Here is a 26872-nt window from a genome sequence, read left to right as displayed (position 1 = left end):
ACTTCAATTCATCCGTCGTCCGACACTTCAATTCGTCCGTCGTACGATACCTCAATTCGTCTGTCGTCCGACACCTCAATTCGTCCGTCGTCCGACACCTCAATTCGTCCGTCGTCCGACACTTCAATTCGTCCGTCGTCCGACACCTCAATTCGTCCGTCGTCCGACACCTCAATTCATCCGTCGTCCGACACCTCAATTCATCCGTCGTCCGACACTTCAATTCGTCTGTCGTCCGACACTTCAATTCGCTCAATGGCAGAGACAGAAATCAAAATCATTTTGTTCTCAGCCTCAGGTCTTGAGGATCAGATACTTGACATCATCCAAGACTATGCACCAGATGACATCAAAGAGTCGCCAGAACTCATCAAATCGTGTGCTACCAAAATTGAGACACTTCGTAACCAGTTCAGAGAGAAACATAGAGAACTTCGTTTTCATCTTCAAGATCAAGATGGTGTTTATGAGCAAAGTTATAGTAAACCATTGACATTAATTACATCAAAAGTCAGTGAATATGTGAAATGTCTCACAAAATATAACATCGCCATTTCTGCTACATCTCAAGCCACACAAGAGCACAAGTCAGAGTTTGCCATAGACGATCTCACTCAGTCAATGAAGCACTTGAAGACCACCATCACGTTCATTGCTGGAAAGTGCACCAATGAAGACCTCAAGCAACGTAAGAAAGATCTATCGTCCGTCAGCACAGAATTCAACAGTTTATCTCTAAAGATGAAGGAACTCCTCGATCTCAACATCAAACCAGACAAGTTTGCCAGCCTGAAGAAGGATTACGACATGTTATTAGAGCTTCGATTGTCATACCAGAGCAGTCTTCAAGAGGAAATCAAAACCAGAGAACTTGATAAACTTGATAACTTTAAAAAGAGTCAGCTCAATATCAAATTGCCTACGTTCACAGGCTATGACTCGCACATTGACATTTACACCTTCAACTCGGAGTTCAATAAACTGTTCTCAGACATTCCAAAATCGTACCAGTCTGACTTACTGAAAAACAATCATCTCGGAAAACATGCCCTGGAGCTTGTCAAGAACGTAACCGACATCCAAGATATCTGGACAAGACTCAAAGACGCGTTTGGTGATAGACGTCTGCTCCTTTCCAACAAGCTGTCCAAACTCAATTCCATTGACTTGAAGCACAAGGACTCCATCAAAATCACTGAATCGTTAAGCAAGGTCATCAACGTCATGCGGGACTTAATGCATCTAGCATCCGACCACAACATCGAGAACGAGTTATACTATGGTGACGCCCTAACCCACCTGTCGAACAAACTTGGTCAAAGTCGAATGATGAGATGGCTGACATTGACCTGCGAAAGTCCAAGAGAGGGAAAATACAAATGGAAACAGATGATTGAATTTCTGGAGAAAGAAATCAAGGTACAGCAACAAGTCACTGTCATCCAGTCGAATACCAAGACATCCAACTCAACCAATGACAAGGAGAAAGACAAGAGGAAGTCTGGTTCGTCAACTTACTATGGCTCGTCAGATGGAAAACCCCAACACCAACAACACCAAGAGCCAATATGCTTCATCTGTGGCGCAACCAATCATATCAAATCCAATGGTCCGAGAGGTACAAAGTTAATTCAGTATTTCTCATGCAAGAAGTTTGTCGACATGACAACCAGCCAACGTTTCAAGTTCCTCCAAGACAATGGACTCTGTTATCAATGCCTTTATCCCGGAGCACAAATGGATAGAGGCAAACACGCCGAAGGAAAATGTCAACGAGACTTTATCTGCAAGAATCCGGCTCACAACTCCGAAATCACGAAGAAACATGTACTGGTATGTGACGATCACAAGTTTGACCAGACCAACAAAGACGTGCTCGAACACTATAAGAGCCGATGCATCAGAAGACTCCCAGTCCCTACGTATTCCAAGGATATAAAGATCTTCCACACTTCATTCAAATCAAGCCATTCAACTCCAACAGACGACTCCAACAGTGCTATCTTCATGCTGCAGTCCATCCAAATCAACAAACGAACGTACACCATCTTTTACGACTCTGGCTGCAGCGATTTTATCAGTCGCTTCGAGGCAGTCAGGCATCTTGGATCCAACGCAATCAAGCAATTCTCTGGGGACATCTCAATGGGTGGTGTTGGTGGATCAGTCAATATTACATCTCACGGAGTATACACCATCTCCATTCCTCTCAGCCACGGAGTTAATGCCATGATGACTGGACCTTGCATGGATCGCATAACCGAGACTTTTCCAAGCTACCCACTCCAAGGAAGGGTCTACGAGGACATCAAGACTCAATACTTGAAAGAAGGTAATAAACTTCAATTTCTTCCTTCCGTTCCTAAATCCATTGGAGGAGACGTCGATTTTATGGTGGGCATCAGATATCAGCGATACTTCCCAGAACCCATCTTCCAACTTCCATCTGGACTGACGATATACCGATCTCAATTCATCAACGCAGACGGTTCCACTGGTGTCATCGGAGGACCTCATGAGGTCTTCAACAATGTTGGCTCAAGTCACCTCTCCACACACTTCATCTCCAATCAATTGGCTCTCTTTCGAAATGGCTATCAAGTCAACCCAGATGTGCGCATGCTCGGATATTCTGCAACCATCGGTGACGTCACTAGCAACAACACACTTGACGAAGACGATGATGTTGATGTTCAGAAGCTCATCACATTCAATGAAGCGGAACGTGCTGGCAGCGAATGGTCATTTCGCTGTGTTAATTGTAGAGGATGTGAGACGTGTCGCAACCAACCAAACGAAATCATGAGCATCAAGGAGGAAACAGAGCAGCAGATCATAAATGATTCCGTCACAGTCGATGTACAAAATCACCAATCAATTGCCACCCTCCCACTGATGGCTGACCCAACACACCGTTTGCAACCAAATCGACATATCGCACTGAAGGTCTACAACCAACAAGTTCATCGCCTCGCAAAGAACACCAAAGATAGAGAAGACATCCTCCATTCGGAACAAAAACTTCAGAAGCTTGGATATGTAGATTACGTCAAAAATCTATCAACAGAATCTCAACAAATCCTCAAAGAATCACCTTACCAGAATTTCATACCATGGCGTGCCGTTTGGAAGGAGAGTTCGGTGTCAACGCCATGCAGAGTGGTATTCGACGCCTCAATGCCCACCGACACAGGATTCTCTCTGAATGACATCTTGGCAAAAGGACGCAACAGTATGAATCGATTGGTTGATATATTTGTGCGGTGGAGGTGCCACTCTGTGGTATTCCACACTGATGTACAAAAAATGTATAACTCCATCAAATTGGACCAATGTCACTGGGGACTCCAACGATATCTCTGGCAAGACTCACTGGACCCTTCACAGCCCCCAGAAGAGAAGGTCATAAAAACACTCATTTATGGAATCAAGTCAAGCGGCAACCAAGCGGAGAGAGGATTGCGAGAGACAGCCCGAATCCTCAAGGACCGATATCCTACCGTCCACAAGATTGTTTCCGAAGATGTGTACGTGGACGATTGTTTGTCAGGTTCATCAGGCATGACAGAAGTCCAATCAATAGCAGACGATCTAGAAGTTGCTGTCAATCACGGTGGCTTCGGCCTCAAAGGCTTCACATTTTCATCAAGACCTCCTCAAGAGTCTCTATCTGCTGATGGTCAATCGGTTGGAGTGGCTGGACTCAAGTGGTTTCCACTCAAAGATCAAATCTCTCTCGATGTGCAAGAACTCAACTTCGCCAAAAAATCACGAGGTCGCAAACCAACACTTGTATCTACGGTACCTGAGAACCTAACTCGACGACAATGCGTGGCCAAGGTAGCTGAACTCTACGACATCACTGGTTTAATCACACCGATTGTTGCCACCATGAAACTAGATCTTCACGACCTTGTCACTCGGAAATTGGATTGGGATGATGCTCTTCCCGATAACATCCGGACCATTTGGCTTGACCATTTCGATATGATGAATGAAATCAAACAAATCAAGTATCAAAGAGCCGTTGTACCAGAAGATGCTGCAAGTTTGGACATTCAGACGCTTGACTTTGGGGATGCAAGCAAAAGCCTCATTTGTGTCGCTATATATGTTCGATTCAAGAAGAAGGATGGATCATTCACCTGTCAATTCATCTTTGGTAGATCCAAACTCATTTCAGATGAATACACTCAACCACGTGCAGAGCTATATGCAGCGATGATCAATGCACACTCTGGTCATACAATCAAACAAGCCCTGAAGGATAAACACAAGTCGAGCATCAAATTTACAGATTCTCAGATCAGTCTCTATTGGATTTGTAACCTTAACCTGAATTTAAAGCAATGGACAAGAAACAGAGTATCTGAAGTCCACAGATTTACAGACACATCCCAATGGAAATATGTCAGATCAGAGGACATGATTGCAGACTTGGGCACTAGAAGATGCACAGCCATCCAAGATGTCGACCAACATTCAAAGTGGATCAACGGATATGAATGGATGAGAAGCAACCCTTCGGACTTCCCAGCCATGACTACTACTGACATCTCACTGACAGCGCAAGAGAAACAACATCTTAAGAAAGAGTCAAGAGAAGAAGTACACAAGGAAGGTATCGAATGCTACATATCCTCAACCAAGTCAATGATTCCAGAAGCCGTTTCAAATCACTACAAATACTCAAATTATTTGATCGACCCCAATTGGAGAAATTTCAACCATGTAATCAGAGTGATGGCTTACGTACTTAAATTCATCAATAGCTTCAAAAAATTTCACAAACCAAATCCCTCAGCTTCTACCAAGGAAAGACACCTACTCCTAAATGATGCGGATATTGAACGAGCCAAATCCTACTACTTCAAAAAGGCAACCTCTGAAGTCAAACAATTCACCAACAAAACGAAGTACAACAAAATATCTGAAGAAAAGGATGGAATCCTTTTTTATACTGGAAGAATCCTCCCAACCGATCAGATCACCGCTATTGGAAAAGCTACCGCCATCATGAAGGATCTAACTGCGTTAACCTTCTGTGTGCCAATTATCGACAAAAATTCACCTTTGGCATATTCAATTGTACAAGAAGTTCACTGGAATCATCCTACAGCAATCCATTCTGGCATCGAAACCACTTGGCGCTATGTGCTTCAAACCTGCTACATACTTGAAGGAAGATCACTCGTAAAACAAGTTCGCTCCTCTTGTCCTCGATGTCGTTATCTATTAAAAAGGAAATTCCAAGTCATAATGGGACCACTCTCAGAAGACAACCTAAAGATTGCCCCTGCCTTCTTTGTCGCCCAGACTGATCTTGCTGGACCATTTCAGTCCTATTCAGAACATCACAAGCGCACCACTGTGAAGATCTGGCTACTCGTTTTCTGCTGCGCTACAACCACAGCTGTCAAAATCAAAGTCATGGACAGCTACAACACAACGTCATTTCTCCAAGCATTTACACGACTAGCCTGTGAGGTTGGTTACCCGAAAAAGCTTCTCGTTGATGAAGGAAGTCAGCTCGTAAAGGGTTGTGAAACAATGCAACTTAACTTCGTCGACCTACAACAGCACCTTCATTCAAAAATGAATATCGATTTTGAGACATGTCCTGTTGGTGGACATAATGTCAACGGACGTGTAGAAAGAAAGATTCAGGAGATCAAGAAGTCGATCGATAAAACTGCCGGAAATCAACGTTTGTCCATTCTTCATTGGGAGACACTGGCATCAACAATCTCGAACTCAATCAACAATCTGCCATTGGCCGTTGGCAACTTCAAGGAGTTCGAGATGTCAGATTTGATCACCCCGAACCGCCTACTCCTCGGCCGCAACAACGACCGCTCACCCTCAGAGCCCTTAACAGTCACAAATGACACCGACAAGATTCTACGAACCAACAAAAAGATCTTTGACTCGTGGTTTGAATGTTGGCTCACTTCACACGTACCAGCATTAATGGATCAGCCAAAGTGGTTCAAAAACGACAATGACATCAAGCCAGGAGACATCGTTCTTTTCACCAAGCAGGAGTCGAGCCTATCCGCAAACTATCAATTTGGAATCGTTAAGAGCATCAATAAAGGACGTGACGGAAAGATTCGGGATGTTATTGTGCAGTATCAAAATTCAACCGAGAAAGTCAAACGTGAGACCCATCGATCAGTTCGCTCGTTGGTTTTGATACGTGGTGTGGAAATAGAAATAGATTTGATGAAACAATTGGATAACTCAAAAAATTAAAATTTTCTAATATATCAAAAAAAAAAAAAAAAAAATCTTTTTCATTCTGTTGGGGGAGTGTTAAGGCATAAACCTTAGTTTTAATCCATTTTGGTCAATCAAACACTCTCACCTTTTTCAGTGTGCAGCCATTTTGTTTGTTTTTGTTTGGTCTGCATTTTATTTCACTTTTCCCACCATTTTGGTTATTCTGCATTTTTCTGTGTTTGATAAGCATTTGGTCAGTATTTTATTCATTAAATTTATGTCAATTTGATATGCATTTCCTTTTGTTATAATTTATTTCAATTTTTCTCATAATTTATTTTGGTCTGTAAATTAGACTTTTTGATCTGCCTATAAATGCCACATCATCACTCAGACCTCACTTCAACAGAGACTTCAAGGAGTGAAGACCTCCTCTGACATGATGTCAACTCAAATCAAATGAAATCAATCAATTGTCTCTTTAGTTATTCACATATACAAGCACATTCAATTTTCATTTCACACAGTTGGTGTTAGTCTTGACACACCCTGTGTTCTGCTGCCTGCTTACAGCATTCTACCTCAGGCCAGCTGGTGAGTTTTTTGTTTCTTTTCTCTGTCTCTATTTGTGGCACCTAAGTTAAGTTAGATTTTCTTTTACATTATATTAGTACTTCAATCATTCATTTATACATTTGCTGTTTTCTACTTCTACTGTTGTTCTCATAGACTTACATCCTTTTGTACCTAAGTTAGATTATTTTATTTTCATTCATTAGACTTAGTATTTTTCAATTTTTATTTTCAGTTTGAACACTACATTACTACACATCAATAAATTAATGCACTGAACAGTGTTACAAACACGGCGTTATTGTTTATTCAATTTCATCCTGACGCTACAAATATGTCCATGCTTTTTTTCATAAAAATTTTCATTTTGCTTGTGACGTCATCAAATACGAAAATATTTTTAGGGGGGGATGTTAGGACTAATTTTTTAAGCCCATTTGTCAAAAGTTGCCATTGGGTATAAAAAGAAGAAAAATTCATGTAAAAACCCTGTGGAACTTTTTTCAAGGTTGCCACGGGTAGGGTGCCACCGCCGCTCCACCAGCAAAATCGAAATTTCAAAAATTTTTAAAACATAGCGAAGTGACCCCTCATTTGAAAGGTATTTTCATGCTGATTAAGAAAATCAATATTGTAAGGGTGAAAGACACTCTCACAAGAAGTAACTTAAGAAAAACGATCAAAACATTGCGTTTTTAGCAAAATCCTCAAAATTTTGCCAACTGTTGGAAATTACTTTTTGTGACAGTGTTATTCAACCTCATTATATTGATTTTCTTAACCAGCATGAAGATACCTTTCAAATGAGGGGTCACTTCACTATGTTTTGAAAATCTTTGAAATTTCGATTTTGCTGGCGGAGCCACGGTGGCACCCTGCCCGTGGCAACCTTGAAAAGGGTACCACAGGGTTTTAACATAATTTTTTCTTCTTTTTATACCCAAAGGCAACTTTTGACAAATGGGCTAAGAAATTATGCCATTTTTGCAAAATAACATCCCCCCCTAATATTTTCGGACGCGTTCGGTAATTTTTTTCAAACTGTCCGGTTGATGATTTTGTGTTCAGAAAGGTCGTATCTATTGAAAACAACTGTTTAAAGTTTTCTCGCAAACTTTGTAGCTACTGCACTTTTTTATGTGACCTCAGCTGCCTGACTATATCAAAATAATGAAAGATATATCTTTTTTTTGCAAAAAGAAGACATTGCATTGTTTTATTTTTGTTTTTGAAGAAAACTAGCTTGGAAAAGGTTGAAATGAGTCAAAAAAGGTGGTAGGACCCATTTTCAAGGGGCCTCTGGAAATGGAGGAACAAAAACTTATGAATAAAGAATAAGTTTTTCTGAAAGGAGAAACCCCAAATGAAAAGAAAATCCATTTCGGCAGAAATAAAAACTTTTTTTTGGGACATTCCCATGCAAAAGAAGCAAAAAAGTGAAAAAAACTACATGAAAATGAAAGAATTAGAATTAGCGATTGTGATTTTTGAATTCCTCACCCTTTTTCTGATAAACATACAAAGTTTCAGCCTTCAAATACACTTTCCTCCGTTTCCAGACACATTTGTTCATCGATAGTTGGAAATTTTTTTTCTCCCATCGGCAAAAAATTTTCAAAATGTTGCAAAACGTTCAGCATTTTACCAATTTGCTGTCTAGCCCGTGTCCACAGTGTTATATACCGCTGGAAAGCTAAGATCACGGGCTTTCATTTAGTAAAAACCGGAACGCTTTAGCATACATAGAAAAAAAGTTCAAAGGGTTCAAAGTTCACGGAAAAATGAAACATTTGGTTTGACGTCAACGAAAGTTGCATGACTTCTGGAGTCGCTACTATCGAGCGCGGACGTCTAGAATATATATATAGTAGGCCCACATTAATGCTTATAAATAATGCCTAAATTTTAGACCTTCTTGACCAAATAAATTTTACATTACATTATATTGCATTACATTTTCTAACCAAATATTGAGCTTAAAAAATTGCTTTACATCTCTCCATCCTCAGCAGGGAGACGCTGGACTTTGCAAAAAACAAATCTCTTTTTTTTTCATCTTTTTATCTCTCAGACAAAACACATAAATATAAACCATCAAAACTGATTATGCAAGTTTACCTGATTCATCCCTGCATTAGCAAACAGGAGAGTTGGATCATCATGAGGGATCGTGGAGGAGGATGGAACAAAAGTGTGTTCATACTTCTTCACAAAAAAGTCAATGAAACTTTGGCGTAAAGCCTTAGAGTCTGTGTTAGGATCCATTTTACAGTGAAAATTTCGTGTAGAAGACTTCAAACAAGGATTTCTTGTAAAATTAACCAATGTTTTCAAACCAAATGAAACTTTAGAAGTAAACATACAACCCTGGAACCAGGATTTGGCCAGCTGAAGTCGATGGTCGATGTGGCCTCCACTGCGTCATGCGTGGGGGGTGGTTTTGGCTGATGAAATTTTGGCGAAAGAACAATTTTCAGTGTACTTTACAGACTCAACCTCAACAAGATGGCTTTTAGCAGAAAGATTTGGCGGTAACGGGCGGAAAATAGACTTAAATGTGGAGCAATACATTCAAGATGGTGACTAGAAAAGGCATTTCGAAGGTGTGTGGAGCAAGATTACGCGCGACCCTGTCATTTCGTCGTCAACATCTATTTTTAATGATGATTGGTTTGGTTATTTATTTGTTTTTTTCCTGAATAAGAGTTGTTGTTTTATCGCTTGTTCAAAGTCATTCCTCAATGATATCATTGCAAAATGGAGGTTTTTTTTTCATCTTTCATGTCATTTGGTTTAGTTTTTTTTACTCTGTTGTCTTCATTAAACAAAGCCTTACTAGTCACTTTTTATACCGTGAGATTGGGTAACTTGCATCAGTGGAGGCAACAACAATCTAAGCAGCAAAATTTCAAAACAAATGAACTACACAGCTCCGCTTACAGCTCTACTCTACCATTTTTGTTTTGATTTAATTTTGTATTTTAATAACCAGCCAGGTCATTCATTTGAGGGCTATGCGTGTTAGCCTCCACACTGATGCAAGTTACCCGATCTCACGGTCAGTCTGAGAAATCCTTCTAATTGCACGCTTAAAATTCCGAGATTTAAACGCGTAATTGCACGGCTATCAAATTGTAAGGTTTTTAAAAGTGTTTTTACCTATCAATTTCATGTTCCAAATAATCTAAATCAGTATTATAATCATTGCTTACATTGAGATACATCATTTACAAGTTATTAGAAAAGAAATGAAAACACTTTTCGTTTGTGCGAATTCAAAATTGACGATTTTCCTCGAGTTTTCTCGGAAAAAAATCTGGAATGCTTGGTCAATTTTACGCAAAATTTTACGAAGATTCCAATTCAAAAATCAGTTTTTGTCCGTTTGACCATGGTTCCATCCGTTTTTAAAAAAGTAAGCCCCACTATATTGCTCAAGCTTCTTCAAGCAGGGCGGAAAATTAAGCGTGCAATTGCACATGGGTGGACTCGGGCGGACTATGATAAGTGCGCATTTAAAAGTTTACGCCTGCGGAAGTTAAGCGTGCAATTAGAAGGATTTCTCAGACTGACGGTAGTAGTCTATTGAATAAAAAAGTTACTCCACATAGCTACATTGGGCGGTTCAAGTTATAGTCCGTTACCCCAGTGGAGCAAAATTGAAACTTCTTTTTGTTCTCTTTGTTCCTTCCTTTAACACTATAACTTTTGGTAACAAATCATTTACTAAGACCTGCATAACACAATGGAATTGTTTACAGCGATCATACCCTGATATAACCTGATTATGACTTCTGATTATGATTTCATTAAATCTCTTGCCTTCACTCACTGGTTTGGGAAATACTGAGCACACCCCCTCCCCAACCAAGAAAGCAAAAATTTATTCTACTATTTTTTATTGCTTCAATTTTTTCGGCACTTAGGTGGCCGCATCTTTTTTTGATTAGCTTAGCTATAAGGCGGTCTCCTTCCTTTTTATTTTGTTGATTCCGCCTCTTGTATCATTTTCAGATGTGTTAAAAAGGTAAGTAAAATAAATACTAACTTACTTACCCCCTTGTGGACGACATGGATTTTCCGCAACAATTTACTTTTGAAAAACTTCAGGATTTCCGTAACATTCAAGATCTTTTATGGGAAAATCTTGGATTTTCCAATACTTGGTAAGAAAATAGAGCAAATTTTATGGATTTTCCAATACATATGACTAAATAATGAGGAAAACTCTTGAAAAAAAATCTTTTTCAGGTTTTTTAGGCATTATTCATGAAAATAGGTTTTGAAAAAAAGCACCAGAAATTTGCTATGAAGGAATTACACAAGGTATGTTGGCATTACACAAAGTTACAGGATTGGTGCCAATTGAATAACTTCAAACAAATAAAATTACAATTGAATTAATCAAACTTAATTGACAGTGCGTCACAAACAGCGATATTTCGATCGCACGGAAGCGCTTCAAAACACCAACTTTTTTGGAGTTTTGTCTCGTTTACCCAAACGCTTCAATCTCCCGTAGGCTTAGGGGTCAACCCCCAACCCCCAATACGAGACATTTGCCTGACAGAAAAAAAATCATTATCATCAATTTTGTTAAATGTCAGAATCGTTTACTCACTGGAAATACGCAACTTTCTGAAGTTTCGTTTTTTTTCGGGCGTGCTTCATTTTAAAAATAACGAAGATGAAAAGTTACCATCAATCCCGCGAGTAAAAGAAAGTATTCCGACTAGTCTACGAAAAGTGCGCTCGCGCGGCGAATAGAATACCTCGCAATTAATTAATATATGCATAAAACTGACAAAATCCTTTTTTTTTTATGCTTAGGTGACGTCACCATCGATCCTGACTTGACAAAGGAGAACCAAATTTGGCAATGCATAATTATTACGAGCGACTGAGAAAGTTTGTGTGATGCAAAAATTGCGCGATAAACGAAGCACTAGAAAAACGCCCACTGAAAATTGAAACTAGGAATTTATTGAATATTTCACTAATGAAGTATCAAACTTTTTTTTTTTGTAATTATTATAAATTCATGATTTTTAAATACTATTTTTTGAAAGTCAAAGGACAATCAAAGTGAATTTAAGCTGATTGGGTGGATATTGGGCGAACGGGCGTTTTGCACGTTCCGAGATCGGAAATTAAACGAGAGTAAAAGACAGGGGCATCTTAGTATGTAATATTAATTCATTATTTTGATTTTTTTTATTTTTCGCGAATGAAAAATGAACTTTTGATTTTGAATTAAGGAAATATAATATAATATATTATATTTGATTGTCAATGCCAAAAGATATTTCTTTACTTTACGAATAATCTGCTGTGTTGCTTCGCCACTTACCCCCGGATTGTTTTAGTAGACACGTAAATAAAAACATGTGCATATGTTGAAGCCGACTATGGACTGACCGAAATTGCAATTACATAAATTATTGTGGAAGTGAACGCTTTAGACGAATGTTTGGGAAATCAAAAAGACAACTTTTGTGAGAATGTTGAGTTTTGTTTATATGGCTGTTTGTGATGCACTGATTGAACACAATCAAATTGAAGGAATTAGACAAGGTATCTTGGCATTACACAAAGTTACGGGATTGGTGCCAATTGAATAACTTCAAACAAATAAAATTGCAATTGAATTAATCGAACTTAATTGAACACAATCAAATTGCTATAGAATTTTTGCTAATCACAATGTCATGTTGATTAATTAAAAACTCCAGCATTAAAACAATAACACATTAATGCTGATTTATTATAAGTTATCATTAATTTTTTCTTCTCATATTTTTTTTATGCAATTTTTCCTAGGTCCTACAGTTTTTAATGAGAATTTCAAGTCACTTAAGAAAAAATTAGTTTCACAAAAGTTATTCATCAAGTCAAAAATGCTTGACTGGTTAATTTCAGTTAAGTATGATCAAGTATAGGAAAGAATTGAGATTCTAATTTGCTCAACTTTGCTCAATATTCTTAGAGATTAGATTCTTTTACTATCTTTTTGAACATTTTGTTTGTTTTTATTTGAAAATATCTATTTCCCTTGAATGGATATAGAATGAGAAAAACAAAACACAGTTTGTTATTTTATTAACCAGAACAGTGTTCTGTAATTCTAATCAATCAGACTTTTGATAATTTAAATGACATCTAATTCAAAAAATTTTACTAGTAAAACAGAGTAAAAGCTTAAATGAAATTGTATTTTGAATTTAATAGCAAGATTTAACTAGTGCTTTATGTTGATGTAAAGGTCATCTATGAAATTAAGAAACACCACTCTGGTGAAAATTAGGAATGAGGAATGATATATCTACCTCAGTATGTTTTTTTATTTAAAAGCATGGCTCAGAAGATTATTTTATGTAACTGATTTAGAAACTTAGAAAATGTTAATCTGTTGATATTAAAAAGTTTATTTCATGTCCCCTGCTCACATGTACCATTGATAAGGTGCTTTTTGTAGATTACAAGATACAATTGATGTTCTTTTTCTAAATTAAAGCTAGCTGATAGTAACAAGATCTCGGTAGAAAATTTATAGTTCACAATTCACTTTTTAATGATTTATTCCATGTATTTACTTATATGGGTATATTAAAAATCCAACTGGTTATAACAAATTGTTAAATTGAGAATACATGAGAAAATGTAGTTGGGTGATTGTCTCCTTTTTGATAATGTTTCAGGAAAAAATGTGATTATTCATTGAAAGAAGAGACTATTTATATATATGAGGTAACATGTAATGAATTATTAAAAGAATGTTAGTGAAAAAATCTTGAATAATATATTTTCGAGTTGTTGAGAAACAGAAAGATGAGGAAAATGAGAGTTCTTGGATGACAAATTTTCAAAATTCTTTGAGTAGACTCTGGATTGATATAAATTATTATTTATAAGTTTTAAAAGATACTTTGATAAATAAGAAATACTAAATTTTGGATTTCTTAATTGAAGAAGGGCTTGGGTAAATATGGAAAAGATAGGCAAACAGGAGTTGTACATTTTTAATAAAAGTTTCTATTAGAATACTAACATGTTTTGGCTCAAATTATTTTGATTTAATTACAAAGAAGGTCTATAAATCTGTCAGTTTTTTAATGATCAGGAAAGATCTGATTCTGTTTATTCATCACGATTAGCGGTTTATTGCTGACAAGTTTCCTTGTTGCTGCCCTCTATACTATACTTGATTTGCAAAACAGGGCAAAGTAGAGACGTGAGGAATTTCGAATAAAAATCCACTCCTGTCTGCAGTGCGATTAAATATTTCTCAAACAATAGAACCTTATTATTGTGGTATTATGATATTAATGTCTTTTCCTCTCTCTCACCCAAATGCCAGTGATTGGATTAGGAGCATTAGAACTATCTTTTTCTCTTTGTACTGGGAAATAACTGTTTAAAAAGACTTTTTTATCAGACCTCTCTATGTTGTGTAGTGTTGCATGCAGTTGAGTCAAATTGTGGCTTACTATAAAACAGTGTAAAAAAGCTTGGTAGTTTTAATCATGAGATTATGGAATCGACTTTAATCCTATTCATAAGTGAGCTGATTTTTCTTTATTTAGATGATTCTATCTAGGTTAGGTGTTTTCCAACTAAAAAAGTCTGGAGGAAAATCTTTTTTATAAGAACATTCAAAATTTTTGAAGCCTTCAGGTGTTCTGACTTTTTGAGTTTTTAGCCTAAAAATATTCTTATTTTCCCCATTTTTAATGTATTTTGGTCCATTTTCCTAAGAAATTGGGTGATTTAGAGTCTGGGAAGCCTTAAAATGTTCTTAAAATCATAACATTTTGGCCACCGAAGCCTTATGTTCTTATATAGTTTGTTCTTATAAAAACATGTGTATCTGAATAAGAAGAAACACTTTCCAGGGCAAACAAGAATTGCGTTTATTTGAATTCTCAGTCATGTCTCACAGCTTCGATATAGTCGATCAGAAGAGCTGTCAAGAAGTGAGGCATTTCCTTTCATTTATTAATAATATAACTTTAAAGTATTTTGTTCTATTTCTAACCTTTTTAAAAAATCATGATTCATTCAAATTTTGGTTTTTGATTTTATTTTATTTTATTTTTAAGACACTTTAGAAATGGATAAAATATTACTAATTCTGATGTATAAATCTTTCTTCTTTCATTAATATGAAATTATACTGAAGTTCTATGGTTTCATTTATATTTTCAGTTTTGTTTCATTTATATTTTCAGTTTACGAGGTAGTTTACGCTGGAAGAATGTAGAAAAGGATCCTAAAAACTAAATTTCGCTACACGCATTTTCAACGACTTCAGTCTATGTCGATCATAATATTTATTTATTAGATGAACGAATGAACTAAATGGTTATTTCCATGCTTAAATTCTACAGTTATAATAGCATGAAGCATGACATTTACTTAACAAAGCAGTAAATTTACTTAAATAATTATGACAAATCAAAATTATCAATAATTATTTGGACTGTTATCTCTTAGATACGGAAGCACGTTTTGCATTCCTTCTACACATGTTTTTTTATAAGAACATCCAAAACTTTTGAAGTCTTAAGATCTTCTTAACTTTCAGAGTTTTAAGCCTAAGAGTCTGCAAAGCCTTAAAATATTCTTAACTTGTTCTTAATATTTTGGCTATCGAAGCCTTCTGTTCTTATATAATTTGTTCTAAAAAAAACCTGTATTTGATTGATGTTCCCTTATGAAATAATTACTTAAGAGAAAGTTTTGATTGGTTAAATTTGGAGAATAATTATGCAAGCGCCAACTGAAAATGTGAGATTTCGAAAAAATATATTGTTTGGTTCTGTATGCAATTTGCCATAAGCTTCAACTTTTTTTAGTGTGTACCTTTGACTTTGTTCTCTAATTATCGCAAGTCATTATATATTATCATTTTTACCACAAAATGATTTGATGCCAGCTAGGTTTATGAGGTTCAAACGTAAACATTTTTGGGGTTTTTGACCAATTAGAAACTTTTTTCCGTTTTTCAGTCGTTCAGTTGATTACATAATGACCATTGGTATTCGTCCTAATTCACAGTCATCATACTTCTTTCGGGACTTTTGAGTCTCGCTAAAATGAATTTCAGAATACCAATATTCAAATAGTCAAGTTTCTGAGGCATAGGTATATATTTGTAGTAAAGTAAGTAAAGTATATTCATCTGGTGGCTGTCGGCGGAGCCGGGAGTGAGGGAGTCTATCCCCTTTTCTATTTGCGCTAGACCTGGGAGATCGAATGTTGAGGTGGAGCGCCACACCTACCCTCAGCTCCCAGTAACTTACCGCCTAGATCAGATTACCCCAATCTAAGCTACTCATCCGCTGAGTTGGCGGTGACCGGGGATCGAACCCACAACCCTTAGATTGTAAGGCGAATGCTCTACCGACTGAGCTACCCGGTCAAATATATTTAATACAATATATTTGACAAATATATAAACCAATTAAAATAGGTATTCTTTATTCAAAGATCACTATATTTCTCCGAGTTCCTCTTAAGAAAACGGCGTCTTTTTTGCATCTGTCTGCAAATTAGATTATTTTATTCGAGCCAAATATTTTAAAGGTAGCTAGGGAAATTCCCACTTGATGCTATTAAGAATTGAGAAAAGTTTTTGATTTTGATAATAAGATTACATGCATTTGTGTTTCAAATCGCCTTGGTAAATTATGAATGATAACGTTTAAGATGTATTGTATATATTCATTGTTGATTTTGGTTTGAAAATGTAGGTTAGAAGGTAAGTTGAATGTTATGATCATATTTTCATGGCACAGACTATATTTCAAGATTGCTGTAGGTCACTCAACATTATGTCAGGTTAATATAACATATTAGAGATAAAAAAACGGGTCGGACTGACATTTTTCATCAACTGTACGCGTCACATTTTATCTGGTACATTTTGGAATATTTCTTGTTAGACCTTAATAAACATCACGAGGACAATACACCGTTTAGTAGTGTCGCCTGCGCACGCGCCCAAACAATTTTCCATTGTTTTGATCTTAGCGACTGCTCTTTCCCGTAAAAAAAACGGTACTTAAAATTCCGGTTCTCGTAAGGAAACCTACCAGAGAAACGGTAGGTAAAGAACTCCTATCATAACTTCCTTTCCTCTAGATTAATTTTTGTGAAATTTTCAGGAGAGATCCATAAACTTGTCATTGATATCATGTTCAAATATCTAAAGCATTCTTTTTAAAGGAAAGAAACAAACTTTGCTCTGAGCCTGCAGTTCCTTATTTTTACGGAGAATTTCAGCCTCAAAGTTCCTTATCGAGTTCCTTATTTACATAGCTGCTAAGTTTGGATTTGCAAAAATACTGTTCCTTAAAACTTATTTTCTTATTCTCAGCCTGAGCAGTTCCTTAACAATTCCTTATTTTTTGAACCATTTTCAGCCTCGAGTTCCTTATAAACGTTTTGCTTATAAAAAAAAACGTGTATTTGATTGTGTATCAAATCTGATGAAACTCCAACCTTCTTTTCTAGAGAGACAACGACAACAACAAAATATTGTAAAAAAACTACAAAACTACACTCACTTAAAACAAACAACAACAACAAACGAATAAAATAAAAACGAAAAACATGGATTCTCAAAAAAGTAACAGTAATAATAACAGTGAAGACCGGATGGAACTATGTAACGGACACTCTAGAAAGCGGAAATGGGTTGTCCAATCATCGGACATGGCTAAACGGACAGTCAATCCAATTCGAAGAATAGTGGATAATATGAAAATCGAACCTAACCCTAATTTATCAACTATCTCACTCTCAATTGGTATGTTTATAGTTTAGAATTATCCTTCCAGCGAGTTGTAATTTGAAAAAGAAGAATAACATTGGTTTGAAAAACATTTAACATTCGATGTATGAGGCATCCCCAGCGGTAACTCTAATCACGATATCAATCACGAATTTTTTTGTCTTTAATCACGATTATGCAAATCAGCAAATAACTTGGATAATCACGTATCTCTTTGAACAAAGTCCAAATCACGCATCACGGCTCATAAATTTCAAATCAGAATCACGTTTTGACCTCTAATCTTGCAAACACGAAAAAAAACATTTTTCAAATCATGTAATCACGCTCGAAAGAAAGTCCCTATCACGACATCACATCGGGGAGCTTCTTGGCTTGGGGCCTCATATTTTGTACGGACCGAAGATTTGACTTACGAAAATTCTCTCGTTTTACATGTACCACACGTGCATGATCTTTAAGAGATATTTTTCTCAATTTCGTACCCAGAGCCCTCGCTCTGCATCACTTCTTTAATTTTACTGATGTACTTGATATAATACAACCTTTCGTGAGCGCTATCAGAATCTCAGAATCATAAAAAAGCGTACTAAGGGACTGGGTCCAAGTTTGGTTTTATTGCTATAGAGTGCAGAACCCAGTTGGCGTCAGTCAAATTCACGCCAAATGGGTTATCACGCCAACTGGGTTCCGCACTCTACATGGAGATGAGTTTTCTGAAAATCGCCGCTGATAAAATAAATCGATTTCCTTTCATTTTAAGGCGACCCAACGATATTCGGTAACCTGCTACCACATCCCAATATTTTAAAAGCCATCGAAGAAAGTCTACGCTCGCATAAGAATAATGGATATGCTCCAGCAGTAGGTGAGTGGTTTTATTATAATTTTTTAATTTTATATACACTAAGTATATTATGGAGATAATGGAGTATTTGGCATAAAGATTTCGTTTATGGTCTTGAACAAAAGATTCTAATCTTTTTGTCTAAGGTGTGTGTTTCAAAATCAATATTTGAGACTTGTCAAAATGGGTTCTAGACATATACAGAATAAAAACAATCATTCAAATTAGAGAAAGATTCGAATTATAGAGACCACTTTTCAGCTGAGGGGACCAGTATTTATTTCGAATTATTGAAAGATTCGAATTGGAGAGACTTGTAACTTGTGTATCTCTACTTTGGAAGTTTAGCTCATTTCCATAAGAGGAATCCACAGCGCGGAAGATTTCAAAGCATTTTATTATCTCTTTAAGATTACAAGTTGCAAGTATTGGAGCCTGTTGTGTAGGTGAGCTTAAACTTATAATTCGAGATTTTTTATATCCGAAAAGATTAACACGCTTAACTTCCGTATGTTAGGTCAAACGCAAGCAAGGAAAGCAATCGCAGAATATATGTCTGTCCCTGGCGCACCACTTACGGAAAAGGTATCATTTAATAGACATTATTTTTTTTGTTTTTGGATTTTAAACATTGCAAATCTTTTAGTCGAGAAACGAAAAAACTGCGGAGGGTGGTGCACTCAAAGTAGGCGGCGGACCCTAAGGGTACTTTTAGATTTTCCAAAGAGCACGTTGTGGAAAGGGTCGCAATTCGAGAATATTTCACTATATTTTCTAGAACGGACGCGCAAAATGTTATTGTTATTGTTTAAACTTTTGTGTTTTTAATGCTTTTAAAGGATATTATCATCACCTCCGCGTGTTCAGGAGCCATCGAGATTTGTCTGTCAGCTCTGGCAAATGCTGGAGACAACATCGTTTGTCCTAGACCTGGTTTCTCCTTATATCAAACAATTGGTGTTTCAAACGCTCTCGATGTCCGATTTTATAATTTACTCGTAAGTATAAAGTGTTGTTTTTTTCGGACAAAATGTTTATGCTCTATAGCCCGTATACCAGACTCTCCTTCGCTGAAGAAATATCCCATTGTTTGGAATAGTACAGGCTAATATGAGTGGTAGTTGCAGTTTTGTTGAACAGACATTTACTTATGGTAGCAGGGCTCTGTTAAATCCGGTAGATTTTAAAGGAAATCAAAATCAAGAATGACTCTAATGAGGATAGAGCACTAACCTCTATATTTCCTTTTATTGAAACCCATTTTACAGGATTACGGGATAAAAAAGCGTTTAGGGGGTCGCAGCGAGTCTGTGGCACAGAGGTGTTAAAAGGCACAACAGTTACTGTCAATAAACTTTTACAAATGCAGTAGTGTAGTGGTTATCAATTTTGACTGCCGTCCAGGAGGTCGGGGTTCGATTCCCACTCGTTGCTGTGATTCACTTGGCCAACCCATTCCATGTGAGAGGAAATTGGTAGACAGAAACTCAAGAAGCCTGTCGGTGACTGTGCTAGGAATCGATTCCACAATACATCGTGGATGAGGTGAGAGTGCGCTGACCTAGTTCCCTAGTGGTTCACGCCGGATTAACGCATTTGATCCGAAAAAAACTGTGTGTCCGTGTTTCGCAAACTGGCAGGCAGTATAAACGACAGCGTAAGAAGGTTCTAACGAGACGACTCTTATACCATTCAATACAGAACCGAACATCCTCTGTAAGGAAAAAGCCAGTCATGACTAAAACTGCATTGAATAGGGCTTACCAATGTAATTATCAAGTACATACAATTTAAACAATTTTCTTTTTAGCCTGAGAAAGAATGGGAAGTCGACCTGAACAATTTGGAATCACAAATCGATGAAAAAACGAAATGCATTCTGGTCACAAATCCATCAAACCCTTGCGGTTCAGTTTACTCGCGCAAACATCTTATTGATATCTTAGAAGGTATGAATGTTACAGTTGACGAGTCTCTATAACTCGAATATCGACAAGTAACGAAAATTTGTTCGAGAAATAGAGATTAAAGATATAAAGACTCGTCTGTACCTGTTTTGTTTTTTTAACATAATTTGGTTTTTTTTACATGATTTTGGTATTTTATATGCAAATGCGTTGTGTTGCAAATAAATTTATGAACGATTATTCTCTAGTTCGATCTTCAAGGGGCCGTCAATTTTCTTCGAATTAGAGAAAGATTCGAATTATGGAGGCTTGAATTAGAAAAATTTGACTGTATTCTACTGTAAAATATGTTGTACTGAATTCGTAATTTTTATATTTTAGTTGCTGAAAGACACAAAATTCCGATATTAGCGGACGAAATTTACGCTTATTCCGTAAGTTAGTACTAACGACTGCATCGTTTCGAAACCATTGCCAAGGTGATTAAATCCCTTGAGTCTTCAAGTGTTACTTGTATAAACTAAACTTTTTATGAACTCCTCTTGAAATCAATTACTATAGCAATATTTTGAAAACGAGTTAAGAGTTTCTCGCGACAATTTATGAAAATGTTGTTTCACTTCTGGCTAAGCCGATCCAAAAAAAAGGAAAAATTTTAAAAACGTTAAAATGTTAAAATCTAAATTTCGTCCAAACTATTTCTTTTTTTAGGTTTTCTCCGGAGAGACATTTTATCCCTTAGCAAGTTTGACCACGACCGTACCTATTTTATCTTGTTGTGCAATTTCGAAAAGGTATGGTAGTATAGTATGTATAAAACACCCCTGTGTCCCAGACTCTCTGGGACACCCCCCATCACTGGGAAATTAGGCAAAAATTTCGTCCCCGGTGGAAATAAATACCCTGCAATTTTACCTTACCACTGGGAAATAGACTTGATTTCATCCCCATTCGAAATTCAAATGTAAAAAAATTGCAATCCAAAAAACCATCCCCACTGGATTTTTTGAGCTTGGAACAACAGAACTTCTATCTTCACTGGGGTTTCGATGGAGATTTCTATCTCCACTGCTGTGAGACAGGGGTGTTATATAAATAAAATAAAATTTAAAGCCCCATCCAAAAAAGATATCAGACACAGGGGTATTCCGTAAGCTGACACATATTATTACGGATTGAAGGCATCTGGTATAACCGAAGAATATTTTGTAGAATTGTTTAAATTCATTTTAGATTCAAATTATTGTATCATTTCCCTTCAGATTTTTAGTACCTGGTTGGAGGCTTGGTTGGATACAGATACACGATCGAAACGACGTTTTGGCAGAGGTATGTTCAACAAAAACGAAAGTGAAAGTAAAACCATTTTGAATAATGCGAATCTAATTCATTTTCTTCTTCAGGAAGGGAAAAAATATTTTTGACACCCCTGGCTAGCGGAAAATAGCATATCCCGGGGAAACGGACTAGTGTCTGCAAGGGAGCTCGCAACAAAAGTTTTTATACGATGATATCTTATTTAGGATTAGATGCTTTTTGGCTCGAGAAACTTCTTTCTTTTACCTTGACTGTTCTGAGGGCTTGATCTTCAAAATTCTTTTATCTAGGACATTCTTAACACATCCTACAGCTATTTAATTTCGAAAAAATCCCACTCCTCAACTTGGCACCCGAGAGTAATGTCCAGTATACAATCAAAGCCACAATATTTGGTAAAAAGGGGAATTCCCTGCAACATTTTAAAAACCAAAATTTACTATGAGATTTAAAGACTCAAATTGTTCCAAACAGACTGAGAATATAAGTATAACCTAGACGCCACTCAAACCCCTCCCCCACGAATTTCGGCCCAAAGAATTTTTCTTAACTCGTAAAATTGATGATAACATTACCAGTTTGCTTTTATTTTGATCGGTAATTCTCTGCAGGTACGAAAAGGACTATATGACCTGGCGACTCGTATTTTGGGTGCAAATTCCGTCACACAGGGAGCTTTACCAAAAATCTTATCTGAAACTCCGAAAGAATGGTTCGACGAAAATCTACGATATATCGAGGTACATTTTATCGTTGTTTGTTTGTTTTTTCACAGAGTAATCAATACTTTCACCAGGACTTATAAGGTGATGGTATGGTGAAAATTGATTAAAAACATTGACTTCATTGAAAAACAAAAGCTTGTCTTTTACTTTTCACAGGACAATGCTAAATTAGCGATGGACCGTTTGTCTAAAGTCAATGGTTTGGAACCTATTCAGCCACGTGGTGCTATGTATATGATGGTAAGATTACATTGATTTCAAAGTCCCGAAGGGGCTAGATTTGAGACTTTTAGATGGGAAATGAACTTATTTCCCATTCATAACACGTGGTTACCACCCAAACAACGGATTGAAAGTAAACCCTATCGTTAGATTTCGCAAAATATGCAGCTCAAAAATAAAAAAAAGACAAAATTGAATTGTCATACAAAAAATCTTAAGGCTTCACTTTTTCTCGCTTGAGGTCAAAGATTCCCATCTAGCCCCTAAAACTCGATGTAGTTAGAGTAATTAATCGAGTAACAAATTTTGTAAAATAAAAAGCGATCAGATTCCGCTTATTTTTATCCCAAATCTGTCTATTTTATTTAATCTGACACATCCAATTTTATAAATTTGTTAATGATTGAGAAACAGGCTGCTGTGCCGGACAGTTTTGTACATCGTTTATTTTGCCTGAATATCTAGGTGGTAAATGATTATGATGCAAACTTGCTTATGGACTCTATGATTTAAATGGGTTTAAATATCTGCTAAAGGCTACTTTTTATTGATTTCTGTTTTGTCGCCCAAGGTTGACTAGAAAAATTTTGGAAACATGGACTCGTACTTTCATTTTTGGGAGACTAAGCTGTAATTTCAGAGCTTTGTATGTTGAAGTACCGGGTGTCTCTGAAAAAACTTCCCCCAGTTTGATTCAAAATTGCGAAAAAGTGAAAAAATATATTAGCTTGATTTTTTCGAAATCGTTAAGAGGAGGGTTTAATTTAAATTTTGGTATATCAAACTTTAAAATTGCTTCATTAGATCAAAAGTTATGACAAAAAGAGTAAAAAAATTGTTTTCAAAAAGAGCGCAAAAAGATGAAAAAACAGGGTATCAAATTAGACAAGAAAACATTGTTTTAATTTTGAACTTCTGTGTATCTTATTTGTTTTATTATTCGTTTTTAATGATTTTATTGCTAATTTAGAGCTCCTTTTGGATTCATTAATGAGCATGAAGTTTAAACAAGCAACAAACTTTTATCAAAATTTTTCCAAAAGTTTCCAAAGCTTAGCGAGTCTATTTGAGTGGAGAAGAGAAAGTTTGAGTGTCTTTTTTTCTAACAAAAGATTTGATACCCTGTTTTTTCGTCTTTTTTCGCTCTTTTTGAAAAAAGATTTTTTACTCTTTTTGTCATAACTTTTGATCTAATGAAGCAATTTTAAAGATTGATATACCAAAATTTAACTTAAACCCTCCTCTAAACGATTTCAAAAAAATCAAGCTAATACATTTTTTTCACTTTTTCGCAATTTTGAATCAAACAGGGGGAAGTTTTTTCAGAGACACCCGGTATAAGTTTATCTTTCTGAAATTTCAAGCTTAGATATCCAGGCTAATTTTCATTTAACCTTATAGTAATTAATATCCTTTTAAATAACTAAAATCTTTCTTCCATCATTTGTAGGTTGGTATAGACACTGAAGTACTTGGCACCATTGAGAGTGATATACATTTCACCGAACAATTACTTGCCAACAAATCAGTTTTCTGTCTGCCTGGAACGGTAAGAGCGAGTTATAGAGTGCCTAACTGGACAGCGATTTTGGCGACATGTCAACTTTGCTTTATATCTTCTCCTTCGATTACATAAACTCGCTATAGAGTGCCTAACCAGGAATTTGGAAAAAAAGGATGGTGACATGTCAACTTTGCTTTATGCCATCTCCTTCGATTTACCTCAAATACATAAACTCACTATACAGTGCCTAACTGAGCTCTCATATAAACAATAAACCTTTTACATGGTGTTATTTATGGAAAGAATGATCATGGGTCTTTCTTAGGCCTGGCGAACGGCGAATTTCGCCGTTTTAAGACAAGAAAAAAAATTACAATTCGCCGGTATAAAAATTCGGTTCGCCGCCTCAAGCACATGTTCACGCTAATCTTTTTGTGTTTCTCTACACAATTAAGAATGCTCAATATTTAAGCGGAAACTAACTAACTTAAGTAAAGCTTGTTACATAAAGTTATAGATTATGATGATTATAGTGAAAGTTACAATTTCTAATCAACCGATGAATGCGTAAACAAGAAACTTTTGTATTGAGAAGAAATACACCGTTTCTTAATCTTCATGTATGCACGCTAATCAATACAATATCAGGTCTAATAAGAATCCGCTGGACTAGAATCTAGAATTCGCCGGGGTTAATTTTTCATTCGCCAACCTATCAAAAACAAAGCAAAACCTTTAAATGATGAAAACATACCATCATTGACCAAGATACTCATACTGGCAAGTTTTTCTCTACTATACATCGTTTTGAGGACGGAGGAACATTTGATTCTAAATGTGGTTGAGGAAGCTTTACGCCTATCTCGTTAGCAATTTTGGTATTGTATGCGCCACATATGATGTAGTATCTTTCTTTTACCTTAACCATTTAAGTGCCAATGAGGTATACATCAGACATGGTCTATGTAGGAGGGCTAAGCCCTCCTATAATGCCCAGTTTGAGTTAAAAATCGTCATTTTTGGTCTAACTCGTAGGAATTGGATTGGGCTTCATGGTCAAGCAAAAAAGTCGAAAGCGAGTTTTTCAAGCAAGATTTTAAGCCAAAAAGTCAAAAAATTCAGAAATTTGACAAAAATCCACTTTTTTTTAGATTTGACCGTTTTCTGACCATTTTTGGTCAACGATAGTGATCCAAGAACCTCCAAATTTGGCCCTGCTTTACTTAATTCTGTCCTCCAGCGAATTAATTTGAAGTTTTACCACTGGGCACCTTTCTATCGTTCAGGCAGGTCCGCGCAGCGGACTATAGCTATCCAACGAGCCATAAATAAGCTTCTAACTCTTTCTAGATCCGGAGATATAAGCCTTTAAAGTTTGAAGTAGCGATTTTCTTTAAAAAGCTTAGAAATAATGACCGTGGCACTTAAAGGGTTAACCATTCATTGTTTTAAAATCAGCAAACAATTTGTGTTTTGAAACAAAAAATATCTAACTTTGCAAGGATAGGAATCATGGTAACTGTTTGCCGAGGTGCGAAAAAAAGACTGGGACGGTTTTAGGGTGGTAAAACGGACTAAAAAATGCCCGCACGGAAATTGGCGGTACGGTCGAAAAGGTGTATTCTACACCAGCGAACTTTTTTTTCATTAATTCTAACAATTTCTTTTCTTTCAGTGTTTCAAATATCCAAACTTCTTCAGAATCGTTTTGACCGTTCCACCGCATATGATCCAAGAAGCGTGTAGCCGCATCAAAGAGTTTTGTGAAGAAGTCATCGCTATCTCATAGTCGGGCGCCAATTGGGCGTTCAATGTGGGCGCCGGGCGTTGGTCGTTTAAGGCTCACTGAGCTTTGGTACAACGGTACATAATTTTGAGATATGGGAAAGCGTGGCAAACGTTTCCTTGTGTTTTCAACTCAAAAGTTTATTCTAGTAGGCTTTGAGAGAATATGATTTCTTAATACTTTTTATATAGAAAAGAAAATGTTTTCTAATCACAATTTCTCAAATTTTATTCTCTGGAATAATTGATTTTGAAAATTATTATTATAAATAGCCCAAAACGTCTAAAGTTTTCGTTATTGTATCTTAGTAAAAGGTATGTTGAAAATATGCTAAAATTTTAGTTTTAACTGTGTTTTATATAATTTACCTCTCATGTATTTAATTGGAATGACTTTTTTTTAATGACAAGTTTAAATTTTTTTTTGTTACTGACTTTTGTTATACTTAGCAATCTTTTTATTTATAAGGAGAATTTTTTATATTTTTTTGACCAGAAAAAGGTAGTAATGTATATTTTTAGTGTAAGTGAACCATCTTGTGTCTCTATCTATCTATTGTCCCATTCTATTTTTCTAATTTTTATTAATACATCCTTGTGTCACAGACCCGCTGGGACTCCACTGATGCTCGCACTGAAAAATTTGAGCAAAATTTCGTCCCTGGCTGGAAAATACCCCGGAGTTTCAGCCCAACTGGGAAATTGACTTTTATTTCATCTCCATTCGAAATTCAATGTTTAAAAATTGCACCTCCAAAACCATCCCCACTGGATTTTTTAACCTTTGAACAAAAGAATTGCTATCCCCATAGTATTCTTTTATCCCCCACTGAGGAAAAAAATTCCACCGGGATGTAAGACAGGGGTGTATCAATCGACCATATTCATGATATGCACCATTGCAATATCTTCGACGGACCCAATAGCTGATTGGTTGAAAGTGACGTAATATCAGTCAATACGTCACTTGCAACC

The 26872-nt window shown here is 36.3% G+C and overlaps 1 protein-coding gene across 1 annotated transcript; it reads left to right on the top strand.

Moving 5' to 3' along the window:
- The first annotated feature begins 17308 nt into the window (after positions 1 to 17308).
- On the top strand, positions 17309 to 26429 carry LOC136800700 (tyrosine aminotransferase-like). Its single transcript, XM_067057355.1, has 12 exons — positions 17309 to 17605; positions 18354 to 18458; positions 18955 to 19022; positions 19277 to 19435; positions 20248 to 20386; positions 20726 to 20778; positions 21056 to 21138; positions 21607 to 21673; positions 22273 to 22401; positions 22543 to 22626; positions 24059 to 24157; positions 25788 to 26429. The coding sequence occupies exons 1-12, from the start codon at positions 17410 to 17412 to the stop codon at positions 25899 to 25901; spliced, it is 1296 nt and encodes a 431-aa protein (XP_066913456.1). The 5' UTR covers positions 17309 to 17409; the 3' UTR covers positions 25902 to 26429.
- Positions 26430 to 26872: the final 443 nt, after the last annotated feature.

Source organism: Clytia hemisphaerica, unplaced genomic scaffold, assembly GCF_902728285.1.
Source record: "Clytia hemisphaerica strain Z4C2 unplaced genomic scaffold, Clytia hemisphaerica genome assembly, whole genome shotgun sequence".
Classification (NCBI taxonomy): domain Eukaryota; kingdom Metazoa; phylum Cnidaria; class Hydrozoa; order Leptothecata; family Clytiidae; genus Clytia; species Clytia hemisphaerica.
Note: the sequence above shows the minus strand (reverse complement) of the source record. Positions and strands in the feature narration are given on the sequence as shown.

Bases quoted from the DNA above. Each gene is read 5' to 3' on its own strand.
- LOC136800700 (XM_067057355.1), top strand. From the start codon at position 17,410: ATGGATTCTCAAAAAAGTAACAGTAATAATAACAGTGAAGACCGGATG. The intron at 20,387-20,725 runs GTATGAATGTTA...TTTATATTTTAG, and splicing joins TCTTATTGATATCTTAGAAG to TTGCTGAAAGACACAAAATT. The intron at 22,627-24,058 runs GTAAGATTACAT...CATCATTTGTAG, and splicing joins GTGGTGCTATGTATATGATG to GTTGGTATAGACACTGAAGT.